Raw genomic sequence first — 14,532 nt, forward strand, 5'->3', positions numbered from 1 at the left:
AATGGGCAGAAGACCTGAATAGACATTTCTCCAAAGAGGACGTACAAATGGCCAAGAGACATATAAAAAAATGATCAAAGTCACTGATCACCAGAGAGACACAAATTAAAACCACAATGAGATATCACCTCATATAAATCAGAATGGCTATCATAAAAAATAAAAAAAAATTACCAAGCCGAGACCGGTTTGGCTCAATGGATAGAGCGTCGGCTTGGGGACTGAAGGGCCCCGGGTTCGATTCCGGTCAAGGGCATGTACCTTGGTTGCGGGCATATCCCCAGTAGGGGGTGTGCAAGAGGCAGCTGATCGATGACTCTCATCGATGTTTCTAACTCTCTATCTCTCTCCCTTCCTCTCTGTACAAAATCAATAAAATATATATATATTTTTTTAAATTACCAAACAACAAATGCTGGCTAGGATGTGTGTGTGTGTGGGGGGGGGGGGGGGGGGAAGGAACCCTTTTGCACTGCTGGTGGAAATGCAGACTGGTGTGGCCACTATGGAAAACAGTATGGAGTTTCCTCAAAAAAATTAAAAATGGTACTTCCATTTTGACTCAGCAATCCCACTTCTGGGAATATATCCTAAAAATCCCAACGCACCAATCAGAAATGATATATCCACCCCTATGTTCATAGCAGCATAATTTACAATAGCTAAGATTTGGAAACAGCCCAACTGCCCATCGGTAGATGAGTGGATACAAAGGTTGTAGGACATTTACACAGTGGAATACCATGCAGCTATAAAAAAAAAGAGTTATTTCTTTCCTTTTGGGACAATGAGGATGGACCTAGAGAATATTATGTTACGTAAGCCAATTCGAGAAAGACAAATATCACATGATTTCACTTATTTGTGGAATCTAATGAACAAAATAAGACCCAAGGCATGGAGGCATGGAACAGACTGACATATATTGATGTGGGGTTGGGAGGATGAGAAGAGATAAACCAAATAACTTATATATTTACATGCATAACCCATGGGCAATAAGGTGGTGAAGACCTGGGATGGATGGATGGATGGATAGGGGCTAGGAGGATGGGAGTAAGGGGGGGGTGGTTTAAACCGGAGACATCTGTAATACCATCAACAATAAAAAATATACATAAATAATAAACAGGTTTTCTTAAAAGTAAGATCTATAGGTATTGACCTGGAGAGATGTGTGTACATATTGTTCAATGGAAAAAGCAGTTTTTAGAGTATAATTCCATTTTATAAATAAGGATATAGGCGTTCTTGAAACCCGTTTATCAGACCCTTATAAAGCGAAACATGCACCTCTCGTATGAGCCAGAATCTGCACACCTGGGCATTTATCCCAGAGAATAAATGCTGAGGTTCCCCCCAAAGCCTGTACCTGAAAGTTTACAGCAGCATTGTCAGAAATAGCTGGAGTCCTGGCCGAGGTAGCTCAGTTGATTGGAGCATCGTTCCATGCACCCGAAGGCCATGGGTTCAAACCCCTGTCAAGGCGCGTGCCCCGGTTGCAGGTTCCATCCGCAGCCAGGGCAAGTGCGGGAGGCCCACCGGCCTGGAAAAGGCTTGCTCTGAGTCTGGGGTACGGGAGCCAGGAAGGAGAGGAGGGTGTGGCTGGCCCATTCTGGCCCAGCCTGCCCTGGTGCTCTCACTCTTGATCACAAACACTGCCAGCTCGCTCGCTCATGAAAGAGTAAGGACCCGCCGAGCAGAGGGTGTGTGATTTCTGGGTCCAATAGCAGCACACCTGCTTGGAGCCATCACCAGGGGCCAAGAAACATCTAAGTGCCTTTTACGGACTATCTTGTGCCAACTCCTTAGGTGGTAAGGCTTGTGGTTATCTCCCTTCTGCAGAGGAGGAGTCCGAGGCGGGCAGTAAATTGTGTGTGTTTGACTTAGCACAGAGAACACTGCCGAATGCCTAGCACTCAAGGCACCACCTAGACCCTCCTCTGTCCCTCACCGCCCCTCACCAAGCCCGGCCCACCCACCAGTGGCCCTCCGAGGCCGGAGCCCCGTGGGCCTGCAGGAAACAGGGGACCTTACCCAGCACCCTGGCTCTCCGGAGGCAGCAGATGGCAGAGAAAGCTCCAGGAAGCAGCCAGGAGGACAGCTAATTGTAAACGTCAGGAGAGCAGGTGCCCATGCCCACCGGCGGCGGCTCCTGATGAGACGTGCGGGGAGACGGCCGCCGGCCTGCCGCTTGCCCGGCCTCCCGCTTGGTGTGAGGTCAGGCTGAGCCCCGGGCCAGCGGGGCGCCTGGCTGCAGCTGCAGGACGTGAAGTGGGCCCAGCTGGAGGCCCGCCCAGCCCGGCCCTGTGGGGCGGCGAGAGGAGCTCCTTGCAGGAGCCGGGAGGCTGCCCCACGGTGAGGGCTGGCTGGGCAGGGCCGGGCCTGACATCCTCTGTGCCCCCCTCTCCACCGTGTCCAGTTCTGCCCCGGGCGTCCCCAAACTGTGGGGAGCAGGGGCTGGGAGAGCTGGATGGAAGGTTCTGGAAGGGAGGGCTGGCCTGCCTTCCTGCACTCGTTCAACTACCCACGGTCCTGCCTCCCATCTAGGAAGGTGCTTCTCACAGTGGGCAGGGGAAGCCAGGCGGTCAGGAGATGACCTGGCCTTTCTGGAAGTCTCTCCCGCTCCAGGTTCTCTTCCTTCCATCCGCCTGAATGAGGGGGTTGCAACCTGTTGTGCGGATTCGGCGTGTACCTGGGGGAGGAACTGGCCATGCCTGTGTGTTTGAGAGAAGGGAAGATACAGACAGACAGACTGAGCCCCTCCCCATACAGCCTCCAGCCCCCTCCTCCGCCCCCACCCCTCCCGCTGCACAGACCGCCAATCTCCAGCCTCATCAACCTCCCCTCCACTCCCCAAACTCAGATTCTTGGCCATTTTTTGCAGACATGGCTCTGCTGTCCCCTTGGGTCGGGGATCACACGTCTTGCTTGCCCCAGGTCAGTCCCACCGGAGGTCTCTCGTCTCCGGATAGCTATGGGTGGTGTGGTCACCTTTGGGGCATCTTCCCACTGCGACGCCTGAGCCTTTCCCCTCTCCCCGCGCCCAGGGCCTGCCCAGGGCCGGGCACATGTGCAGCGACCCAGTCCGGGGTGAAGGGGCGAACGAATGACCCCCTGGCACAGCCCCCACATCCCTTCCCTCCTGTTCCCTCCAGGGATCTACAAAGGGCACTGCTTCCGGATCAACCACTTCCCAGAGGACAACGACTATGACCACGACAGCTCGGAGTACCTCCTTCGTGAGTGTCAGACCCCTTGCTCCCTTTGGCGTGGGGGGTGGGGGGGGCGGCGGCGCCGGTGGCAGGGGGGCGGCTGGAGGAAAGATGGGGTCCGTGGGAGTGGAGAGGGTACCGTTCTCCGTGAGCGCTTGTCCCTCCCTTTCTGAGTCTGAGGATGGAGTCTGTCCTGCGTTGCCATGAGGTTCTGGGATCCCATGGAGTTCCTTGGCTGATAGAGACTGAGGCCTGGGGAGAGCGGATGGGGTGTGGGTGCCCCCACTCCTCTGGTTGCTGGGTGTGGCTAGCTCCGAGGAGCCGGCTGCTGCCGCTGGGCCTGGGGCCCGGAGGCTAGAGGTGCAGGCTTGCCCAGACCCAGCATCCCTGGGGGACTGTGACACCGGGGCCCATTCCCCTCCGGTCCTGGGTCCACCCGCCCCTCCACACACCCAGCATGCTGCTCTCCTAAAACCAGAGTAGGTGGCACACAAAGACAGCCTGCTGGGGTGCCAGACAGCCCGGAGGCGACGGCGAGGAACGTGGCAAGAGCAGCCTCTGATGCCTGGGCCTTAGGCGTCTTCTGCACCGACCGGTGCAGCCACCGTGTCTGCCCGTGAGCTCACCCTGAGCCCCTGCCCTCCCGGCTGGCCAGGCTGGCCCCACGATGGAGCAAGTCCCAGCACATACTGAACCCGCAGGACCAACCCTGCTCCGCGCCGGAGTCCAGGCCCCGCCCCCGGCCTCCCCGGGGGGCAGCGGGGCCGCAGCGGGGGAGGAGCCTGGGCTGGGAACAGCGGGGGAGGAGCCTGGGCTGGGAAGTCATTTTCCCTTTTGCCTCGGCTGGGGCCTCGGGCCGGCTGCCTTTATGGAGAATCGATGCCGGTGTCCTCAGAGGAGGCACAAATCACTCCGCACCTGCCGGTGGAGCGTTCCGGGTGTGATTTTCTAAGAGGAAGGATTTGAGTGCTGAGTCATCTGGAGAAATAGAACATCATGCTGTTCTCTCCCATGGAGCCGGGGACCGTGTCCGGCTGTGCTGGCCAGGCCCAGAACCTGAAATAATTCGGCCGGATCTCCCTCCTCTCTTCCCCTCCCTGCCTCTCTCACCTTCTCCTCTTCCTCTCCCGTCCTCTCTCTCTCTCTCTCTGCTTCCTGGGGGCCAACGCTGAACCTAGAGGGTGCTATCCCATGGGGCTGCCACAAATGGTTGTGCCAGTTGCCCAACACGCGCTCAGACTATGGTATCAATGGCTCCCTCGAGGTGCACAACGTGTGGCCTGCACAGCCATCTGGGGCGGGGGGCCCTGGTGCTTAGGCAGCTGAGATGACTCAGCTCAAAATCCACCCTGACTCAGCACTTGCCCTTCGCTGCCCGACACAGGGCCAGCAGGCGGTTGCTGAGGCTGGGGGTGTGGATCTGCCCCCCATGGATCCACCCAGGACTGCAGGAAGGAGGCACTGGGGAAGCAAACCGCACCGTCTCCACGTCCCTCTTCAACTTGCCTGGCACACTAAGGTTGTGGGCACTGGTGCTGGTTCTCCCTCCTCACCCTCCTGCCCCTGCCCCCTCACGGTCCCCAGGGCGCTGGGACCTCTTCCTGGATTGGCCTCCTGACACCTCAGCCGAGGTCAGACCACTGGCTTCCTGAGGGCCCAGCTCGGGGAGAACGAAGGGCGTTAGTGCGGGGCTCCTGGCAGAGGTGCGGGCGAGGTTAAGGGATGGTGAGCACACGGGCACTGCAGAAGGAGCCTGTGCTCTCGGGGCTGGGCTGGTGGAGGCAGGCGTGGGGCCTGGAGGAGGAGCCGGGAGGACGGGCAGGAGCTGAGGGTGCAGCCACTTCCTGTGCAGCCTTGGGAAGAGCGAGGAAGGGGCTCTCGCCTGCACGCTCCTCCCAAAGCCGGAGTCCAGAACAGGATGGAGACATGAAATGGGCTTCCGAGGGGCAGACCGAGAGTGGGCCACAGACTCGCCACCCAGCCTAGGGCTCCTGCTGCCCTCAGACACACACACACACACACACACACACACACACACACACATACACACACACGCCCCTTGGTTGAGGCCCAGGGCTGGGAGGGCCTAGCAGGGATTTTCCCAACAAGAAGGATGGCGATGGCACAGCAGCAATGGAAAGAAGAGCTCTCCTCAAGAGTGGGCTCATGAGGACACCAGTCGAGGTCACTCACAAGCCCAGAGACTCCCCAGAAAGGGACGGGGCGACCAGTTTGGGCCAAAGGACAGTTGCTCACATGATGTACCTGGGCCGGGTGGATGGCTCTGAGCCAGGCCTGACCTCAGCCACCTCAGGGGCACTGGGCTCCCTTCTCTCCACCCCGCTGAGCCCTTTGTGGGAAGAGGGCGTCCAGGACCCCCGATCCTGGCCTTTCTGGCCGGCACCCCGCACAGGCACGTCTCAGAGACCCACAGGAAGCCTCCTCCCGGAGCCCGAGGCTGCAGGAAAGCAGAGGGAGAAAGAGGAGGTGGCGGAGAGAAGAGCTTCATTTAACGCCCCGAACAAGCCCCTGTCTGTGAGGCGGGGAACACAGTGGTGTGCTCACAGAGCAGGAGACAAACGCCGTCTCAGAGCTGGGGCTCCGCACACCGGCTCAGCGGGCTGAGGCGGCCGGCGCCTGCCAGCGCTCCCTGCCTCCGTGTCCCCCGCCAGGGCCGCAGGGCCCATGTGGCGAGCTTTCTGCTGGGCTGGGGGGCATGCAGGGCCCCGGGGAGGCCCATGGGGAAGGCCCAGCTCGGCTCCTCTTCCCGTCCTCCTTCCCCCCCTGCCCTTCTCCCAGCCAGCTGCTAAGCTCGGGGGCCCACATCCCCAAGCTCCTACTTTATGTGCCTTATGACCCTTTCTTCCATCAAGTTCTCACAACCCTCAGGGGCAGTGTGGGTCCCTTTTCTAGAGCTTCCATAATAAATGACCACAAACTGGGTATGAAGGATCCTTCACCCAATCACACCTACAAAGACCCGTTTTCCAAATAGGCTCACCGCCATGGGTACCTGGTTAGGACTTGGGCATGCTGGGATTTTGCCAGGATTCAGCCCCTTCCCAGTACGTATTCCTGGTCTCCCAGGTTATAAAGAGGGGACTGTGGTCGAGCACCGGTGCAAACCCGTCTCTGCTGGACGCTGTGGTCCACGTGTGTCCCTCTGTCCAGCCGCCTTCCTCTCTGTGACCTCCGGAGGCCTGTCCCTGGGGTCGATGACAAGGCGATAACGACAACAGAGATAAAGGCTGTCACTCAGGAAGTCCCAGCTCTGGCCAGGCCCTGGGCTGAGCTCCTTATTGTTACAAAACCAACCATAGAACGTAGGGGCTCCTTAGGAACTGCATCTCACACATGAGGAAGCTCAGAGATGATGTGGCTGGACCAAGGCCACACAGCAGCCAGCATGTCACAGGCCAGGGCCTGCCCCCCACCCCAACCCACCCAGGGCCAAAGCCTGTGTCCTGAGCCCCCATCGGAGCTGCCTCTTGAAGCCACGGCTTCCCTGCCCCCCAGAGGCTTCGAGGAGACTGTCCATGGCTCTCATGCTGGCCCCTTGGCCCCTGAGGGGCCCTCCTCACTTCTGGTGGCGGAAGTGCGACTCACACCCAGGAAGCCTAGGCAAGACCGGGGCCGATGTGGCCTGGCCCACCTGGTGTAACCAGCCAGGCAGGCCCATCACTTATATCTACCCAGCTGCCCCACCCTGCCCCGCTCCCCACGCACCGCGGTACCAGGGCCTGATGGGACTATGCCAAGTCAGGGGGCTGGGCCTGGTCTTCAGCATTGTGGCTGTGCCCGGGCGCAGGTGGCCAGTCTCACCGCCCTCCCTGCTCTGTCTCCTGCCGGCCCAGGCATTGTGCGTGCCTCCAGTGTCTTCCCCATCCTCAGCACCATCCTGCTCCTGCTCGGCGGGCTCTGCATCGGCGCCGGGAGGTTCTACAGCCGCAAGAACAACATCGTCCTCAGTGCTGGCATCCTGTTCGTGGCTGCCGGTGAGCCGGGCACTCTGGTCCCCCTGCAGAGCACACGGGGGTGAGGGGGGTGTAAGCAGGGGGAAGCGGGCAGCAGACCATACAGTCTCTGTGTTAACCTCAAAAGTCCGTGTGTGGTGTGTGTGTGTGTGTGTGTGTGTGTGAACTGTGGTGTGTGTGTGTGTGTGTGTGTGTGTGTGAACTGTGGGATGTGTGTGTGTGTGTGTGTGTGAACTGTGGTGTGTGTTTCTGTGTGTGTGAACTGTGTGGTGTGTGTGTGTGTGTGTGTGTGTAAACTGTGGTGTGTGAGTGTGTGTGTGTGTGAACTGTGGTGTGTGTGTGTGTGTGTGTGTGTGAACTGTGGGATGTGTGTGTGTGTGTGTGAACTGTGTGGTGTGTGTGTGTGTGTGTGAGTGTGTGAACTGTGGGATGTGTGTGTGTGTGTGTGAGTGTGAACTGTGGAGTGTGTGTGTGTGTGTGTGTGTGTATGTGTGAACTGTGGGATGTGTGTGTGTGTGAACTGTGGGATGTGTGTGTGAACTGTGGTGTGTGTGTATGTGTGACCTGTGGTGTGTGTATGTGTGTGTATGTGTGTGTGTGAATTGTGGGATGTGTGTGTGTGTGAACTGTGGAATGTATGTGTGTGTGAACTGTGGTGTGTGTGTGTGAACCGTGGTGTGGTGTGTGTGTGTGTGAACTGTGTGGTATGTGTGTGTGTGTGTGTGTGAACTGTGAGATGTGTGTGTGTGTGTGTGTGAGTGTGAACTGTGATGTGTGTGTGTGTGTGTGTGTGTGTGTGTATGTGAACTGTGGGATGTGTGTGTGTGTGAACTGTGGTGTGTGTGTATATGTGACCTGTGGGGTGTGTGTGTGTGTTGGGAGGGAGAGCCTGTATTTAGGGTCCAAGCCTACAGCTGGTTTGCTCAGGGCAGGGTCCCTGGCCCTGTGGCCAGAAACAGTCTAACCATCCCCCTGGGATGGGGCAGCAGGAAATGGACGGAGCGCATGGCAGTGCTCTCTCCACCTACGTTCCCCAGGCCATCGGGGGGCAAAGTGTCCCAGGCTCCTTGTCTGAGCGCCATGACTCCCCGACTCCTCACCCCCTCATCCTGGAGCTCTCGCTCGCTCGCCCTCTGCCCACCGCCAGCCTCCGAGAAGGAGGGAGGGGCCTGCGAGAGGCTGGCCGTGAGCACCGTGTAGGACAGACCGTGGCAGCGGCCACTCTTCAGGGGCAGCTGGGAGCTAAGAGCCCTCGCTTTAGTGCAAATCTCATCGGAACGTGCACTTCGCTGCCCATTCGAAAGGAGTTCCTTCAAAGACACGCTGGCAGCCAGAATCAAGCTGGGGGCCCCTCCCACCAAAGCAGGGAGTGGCCCCCAGCCCCTCTTCCGCCCACGGGTCCCACTGCCCCCATGGGTCTAACCTCTGCCTCCCCCCTGCGCCCCCTCTCTCCTCCCCTCTCAGGCCTCAGCAACATCATAGGCATCATCGTCTACATCTCCAGCAACACGGGCGACCCGAGCGACAAGCGCGACGAGGACAAGAAGAACCACTACAACTACGGCTGGTCCTTCTACTTCGGGGCCCTGTCCTTCATCGTGGCCGAGACCGTGGGCGTCCTGGCCGTGAACATTTACATCGAGAAGAACAAGGAGCTGAGGTTCAAGACCAAGCGGGAGTTCCTCAAGGCGCCCTCCTCGTCGCCCTACGCCCGGATGCCCAGCTACCGGTACCGGCGGCGGCGCTCCCGGTCCAGCTCCCGGTCCACGGAGGCCTCGCCCTCCAGGGACGCGTCCCCCGTGGGGCTGAAGATCGCCGGGGCCATCCCCATGGGCGAGCTGTCCATGTACACGCTGTCCCGGGAGCCGCTCAAGGTGACCACGGCGGCCAGCTACAGCCCGGGCCGGGACGCCGGCTTCCTGCAGGTGCACGACTTCTTCCAGCAGGACCTGAAGGAGGGCCTGCACGTGAGCATGCTCAACCGGCGGACCACCCCCGTGTGAGCGCCCCCGGCCCCGGCCTCCCCCCGGAACGGCCGCCTGGACCCCACCGGAGGGCGCTGAACCCTTAAAAGACAGACCCAACCCCCCACCCCTGGTCTCCAGAGGCGTGGAGCGAAGCGCCAGGATACTGGAATCCGAAGCGAGAGGCTGACTTTACCCCCCAAAGAGGGCGTGTGGGCAGAGGCCCAGGGTTCCGGAGTTGCCGTCCTGAGACTGCCCGGCCTTCGCCCGCCTGAGGAAACACAATCGAGCCATTCTCTCCTCTTGGAAACAAGGATTTCCGTAAGAACTTGCCCTCGGGGCCTTCCCTCCCCACCTGAGCGCAGGGCCGCTGGGAGGCCACCGGCCGGGCCCACAGGGACCTAGGACACCACTGGCCAGCTGCTTGTTCACCTGAGGTTCCCGGGCCCCGGAGCCGGAAATGTGGGAGCCGAAGCTCGCCCCTTCCTTCCTTCCCTCCATCCGTCTGTCTGTCTGTCTGTCTCTCCGGCAGTGGCCTGTGGCTGACACGGCTGTGACCCTGAGGAGAAAGACCTGCGGCCCATGGTGCTTTAGCCCCCGTGCCCCTCGCCCGGAGGAGCCCGAGGCCCGCAGGGGGGGGAGCCCGCCCAGGGAGCCTCTCGCCGGCCTGGTGTGAGCTGAAGGCCGCAGTCTTTCCCATCTGCTTCTGGAAGTTTCTGCCTCACCCAGGAAGGGCAGAACGCACTGACTGTGCGTGAGAGGCCGGAGGGTCCCGGGGGGGACAGGGGTCCCAGATGGCCCCGTGGCTCCCGCGGGGTCCTCCTGGGGCGAAGAAGAGCCTGCCACACGCTCTGGTTGGGCATCAGCATCCCAAACTGCTGGGCGAGAGAGGGGGCACGGAGGGCGAACAGGGACCAGGACCCCAGAAAACACGCTCCGGTTTCCGAGGTGGCTGTTCATCGTGATGTATGACCAATAGCCGGCAGGAGGGCACGCTCCATTCGCTTCCTCGTCTTACAAAGCAGCAGGATGCCCCCCACAACTCCCGTCCCTGTAACTTATTCTGCTGCTCCCCCCTCCCCCCAAAGGGCTCAGCGAGGAAGAGGACGGGGGCCAGGCCTCGGCTTTCTCCCTCCTCACAGAGGGCCAGCTCTGAGGAGGCAGGTTCCCTGGGTGACGTTTTTCCAACCCTGCCCCCCCCCCCCCAAAGCCAGCAGAGGCATGGAAGCATGTGGGGTTCAGGGGAAACACGTTGTGGAACACAGAGCTTACCCCCTTTTATATATATTATAAAAAAAAAAAAAAAAAAAAAAAAAAAAAGTCCTTTCTGGCTTCTGGAGACTTGGGAAGCCGGCCTGGAGCGGTCCGCTGGGATTCCCCGGAGCCGTTGGACTTGGAAGTGACAAGTGAATTCTTACCTCAGGCCCCTGCTCACAGACCCCCTGGTGGACTTGGCCCCCAGGAGTTCAGATCCAGGTCAAGGTCACTGCCATCCTCCCTTGCTCCTGAGAGGACATCTCCATGTGCCCCGCCTCTCACCTCCATGGACGGCTGCTGAGGGCTGGAGCTGAGGCTCAAAGCCCTCCCTCCCTCCCTCCCTCCTCCTCTCTCCCCCCTTCCTCCCTCCCTTCCTCCCTCCCTCCACCCTCCCCCCTTCCTCCCTCCCTCTCTCCCTCCCTCCCTTCCTCCCCCCATCTCTCCCTTCATCCCTCCCTCCCTCCCTCCCTCTCTCCCCCCTCCCTCCCCCCTCCCTCCCTCCCTCCTGCTGACCTTGGCGCTGTGAGGTTTGCCCAGCATGTGCCGCAGTGAATGCTGGGGTGTCAGGGCGCGTGGCCGCCCCTGCCGAGGGCTGACCCCAGCTGCCCTGCCTCGCCCCCCCACCCACACCCACACCCCTCCGCACCATGACTCCATCTTTCCAGGCTAGAAGGAAGGGGTGACGCCTGGGGACCCATGGCCCAGCAAGGCCCCAAGATTCCACAGCCGGCAGCCTGGCTGTTCCTCCCACAGAAGCCCCCACGCGCCCCGCTCCCCCGAAGCCTGTCTTTCGCGGAGAAAGCTGTGTTCCAACGAATCCTACCTCTTGCCCAGGCCCAGGCAGAGCACGCACAGCCCACTCGGGGGACCGAGAGAGAGTAGCGAGAAGCCACCGAGCGCAGGGAGAGCAGCCTCAGACCCTGGTCTCCGCAGCCTTTCTCCACACCCCCTGCCCCAGGCCCCGGGGGGGGGGGGGACCCCAGCTCTGGTTCCCGGCCTCCTCACAGCCTCTTCGCTGGGGCCGCCCGGGAGGGGCAAAGGAGCTGGGCTGCCCCTGTCGTCCTGAGACCGTGTGCTCCAGCCAGCCCTGTGTGTTTCGCCAATTAAGCACCTGTGAATCCTGTACCTACCACTGGTTTGGGGTTGTTAGTTCAGTCTTTTTTTCTTTTCTTTTTTTTTAATTAAATAAAATGATTTTTAAAACGTTCTCTTCCTGATGCGGGGGAGTGGGGGGGGAGGGGGGGAGCACCCCTCAAGCCTGTGGACACTGAGAGCCAAGCGTGTCCCTGAGTCTGGGGGACGCTGCGGACCCCCGAGGACAGCGGGTGCTCAGCGCGGGCCAAGGCCGGTTTCTCTGGCTGTCATCCGGCCGCTGGCCACCTCCCGGCACCAGCGGCTGGTCTCTGACCGGGGGCCTTTCCCAGCGGGGCCGGGGATGGCCTCTGAGCGGCTGAACAAGCCAGGCCTCAACCAGCTGTGGCTCAGAGGCCAAACGCTGCTCAGAGGGGTTCCTCAGTCCACCGACCTGCCTCCTCTCTGTCCAAGTTCCAAGCTGGCTACGAAGTGGAGGAGCCTGAATTCCAGGCTGAGCTTCAGTCCTGAGACAGCTGGATGGGAGGATGTGGCCCCGGCCAGAGGCCAGAGGGGACAGAGTCACCGGATCCCAGGCCACTAGGGGGAAGGAGGGAGGGGGGGAGGGAGGGAGGGAGGGAGAGGGGTGATGTGGACATTACTGCTCAGGTCCCACAGGACAGTGTCACCCACCAGGTTCAGCCCAGCAGATGCCCCCTGGCTGGAGGTCACCCCCACGCTCTTGGAGGTGTGAGGAGGATGAGCAGTGTGCCCTAGTTCCACCCAAGCTGCAGCCCAGAGGACCGTCCCCTCCAATCACGGGCTTTATCTCGGGGACTAAGACCCTGAGTTTTCCTGAGAGCCATCCTGGATCGGAGCGGCCTTTCCAACCCTCGTCCCAGCAGAGAAGGCTGAGGGCCCAGTGTCCTGTGTTCCCATCCTGTGCTGCAAGAACCACTCCCGCCTGTCCAAACTTTCGGCCCTGGCTTTTTTTATTTCTTTCTTTTTAATCTTCACCCAAAGAGAGAGGATATGTTTTCCATTGGTTTCAGAGTGAGTGGACGGGAGGGGAGAGGAGAGAGAAACATCAATGTGACAGAGACACATCAATTGGTTGCCTCCCCAACCCGGGGCGGGGGGAGGGAGAGGAGAGGATGCAGAGATGGGACCTGCAACCCAGGTATGTGCCCTTGACTGGAAATCAAACCCGAGACCTTCTGGTGTGCAAGCTGATGCTCTAACCACTAAGCCATGCCAGCCAGGGCCAGCCCCGGCGTTTTCACCCTCTTACTGGTGTCCCAAACATGCTGGGCCACCAGGTCTCAGGGTCAGGGCAGCTTTGGCCCCCACCCCACCAACCGACCCCCTGCTAAGCTCTGAGCTGATGGCTTCACCAGCCCAGAGCCAGCGCCACCCGGCGTTGGCACCACGCGCCCAGACTCCTGTGCCTCCTGTTTATTCTTAGCCTGGAAGAAACTGGCTCGGCACACGCGTTGCAGCCCTCCCGGTGGCCTCTGGTGGCAGTCTGCAGGTCGTGTCCTGGTGTGGCCTCCGGTACGGGGCTCATGGGGTCACATGTCTCATTCATCTGAAGACTCTGCCTCCACAATGTGCAGAGTTAGGTCCACAGAACTGGCACAGAAGTGGATGTTCTGGTTCCCCAGCCAAACCGCCATTCAGATCCTCCCTCTAGCCCAGCAGCCCCCATTCTGCCCTTCACTTACACTGAGCGGCCAGATTATTATGATCTCTGAACGCATAATAATCTGGCCACTCTGTGTGTGTGTGTGTGTGTGTGTGTGTGTGTGTGTGTACACACACACACACACACACACACACACACACACACATATATATATATTAGAGGCCCGGTGCATGAATTCATGCATGGGTGGGGTCTGGCCAGCCTGGCCAGGAGGAGGGGACATGGGCAGTTGGCCGGCCTGCCTGCTGGTCAAACTCCTAGTTGAGGGGACAATTTGCATATTAGCCTTTTATTATATAGGATATACACTGAGTGGCCAGATTATTATGCGTTCTGAGATCATCATACTCTGGCCATTCAGTGTATATTATTTAGAATAGGCTAGCAACATAACCAACAATCCCAAAGGAGGAATGGCTTACTACAATAGAAATCTATTTCCCACTCATCCAGTTCACTCCACTGGGCAGGTGAGGCTGCTCTGCTCCACACAGTCATTCAGAGATTCAGGGACCCACTCTCTGGAAGCTCTGCCATCTCCATCATGGGCTTCTAATGCTGCCCCTGGCATTGACACCCAGCAGGCAGATGGAGAAGAGAGAGGGCAGGTGTTCTTGTGAGTAGACAGTCTTGTGGGAGGTTTTAATGGACCAGGAAGTGTGACTCTCTCCCCTGCTCACATGCCATTGGCCAGAACTCAGTATCACTGTCCCATCGAAGAGCCAGGGAAGATGGGAAATGTAGTTTAGCCCAGGAGGAAAGGGACACAGTTTGGGGAACAGCAGTCTGGGCTTTCTGGTCCATGTCTTTCTGTATCTCCTTCCTACCACCCTGCCCCCAAATCATTCTGGGAGCGCCTCCTCGAAACGGATGTCTGTCTGGGATGGGTCCACCTCTGCAGCCTCAGCCCCTCCTTCAGCTCCAAAGTGAGGTCTGGCCTTTTCTCAGCTCCGAATACCCCGTCTGTAAAATGGGTCTGTGCTACCGTCTCCCTAGGCTGGAGGAGCAGGCTTGAGCTCCTGCCTTGACCCAAACAAGAACCACAAAAATCATGGGACACCGGGTCCCAAGCAGCAGTGGCAGGAACCTTAGGAATCATCTCATTGGGTGTTTCCCAAACTTTTGACATAGGTGTACCCCTTCTATAATTTTCGTAACACTGAGTACCCCTTGTACTCACGAGAACGTAGAATTAGGCGCAGCTAAGCACGGTGCAGTGCATATCCCCACCAAACTCTTCCCGTACCCCTGGGGGTACGCGTACCAAACTTTGGGAAACACTGATTCAACATTTTCATTATAGAAGAAGAATCAGCCCAAAAAGGAAAGGAAATGGCCGGGGCTGG

At 59.2% G+C, this 14,532-nt stretch overlaps 1 protein-coding gene across 1 annotated transcript in view; it reads left to right on the forward strand.

Moving 5' to 3' along the window:
- The window catches only part of CACNG4 (calcium voltage-gated channel auxiliary subunit gamma 4), a 52,477-nt gene extending 42,038 nt beyond the window's left edge, over positions 1 to 10,439 (forward strand). The window contains exons 2-4 of the mRNA XM_036451492.2: positions 3,159 to 3,242; positions 7,070 to 7,210; positions 8,654 to 10,439. Coding sequence (XP_036307385.1) covers positions 3,159 to 3,242; positions 7,070 to 7,210; positions 8,654 to 9,192 — 764 coding nt within the window. The 3' untranslated portion in view covers positions 9,193 to 10,439. The remainder of the gene's footprint in view (positions 1 to 3,158; positions 3,243 to 7,069; positions 7,211 to 8,653) is intronic.
- The last annotated feature ends 4,093 nt before the right edge of the window (positions 10,440 to 14,532 follow it).

The sequence above is a fragment of the Pipistrellus kuhlii genome, unplaced genomic scaffold (assembly GCF_014108245.1).
Source record: "Pipistrellus kuhlii isolate mPipKuh1 unplaced genomic scaffold, mPipKuh1.p scaffold_m20_p_22, whole genome shotgun sequence".
Taxonomy (NCBI): Eukaryota; Metazoa; Chordata; class Mammalia; order Chiroptera; family Vespertilionidae; genus Pipistrellus; species Pipistrellus kuhlii.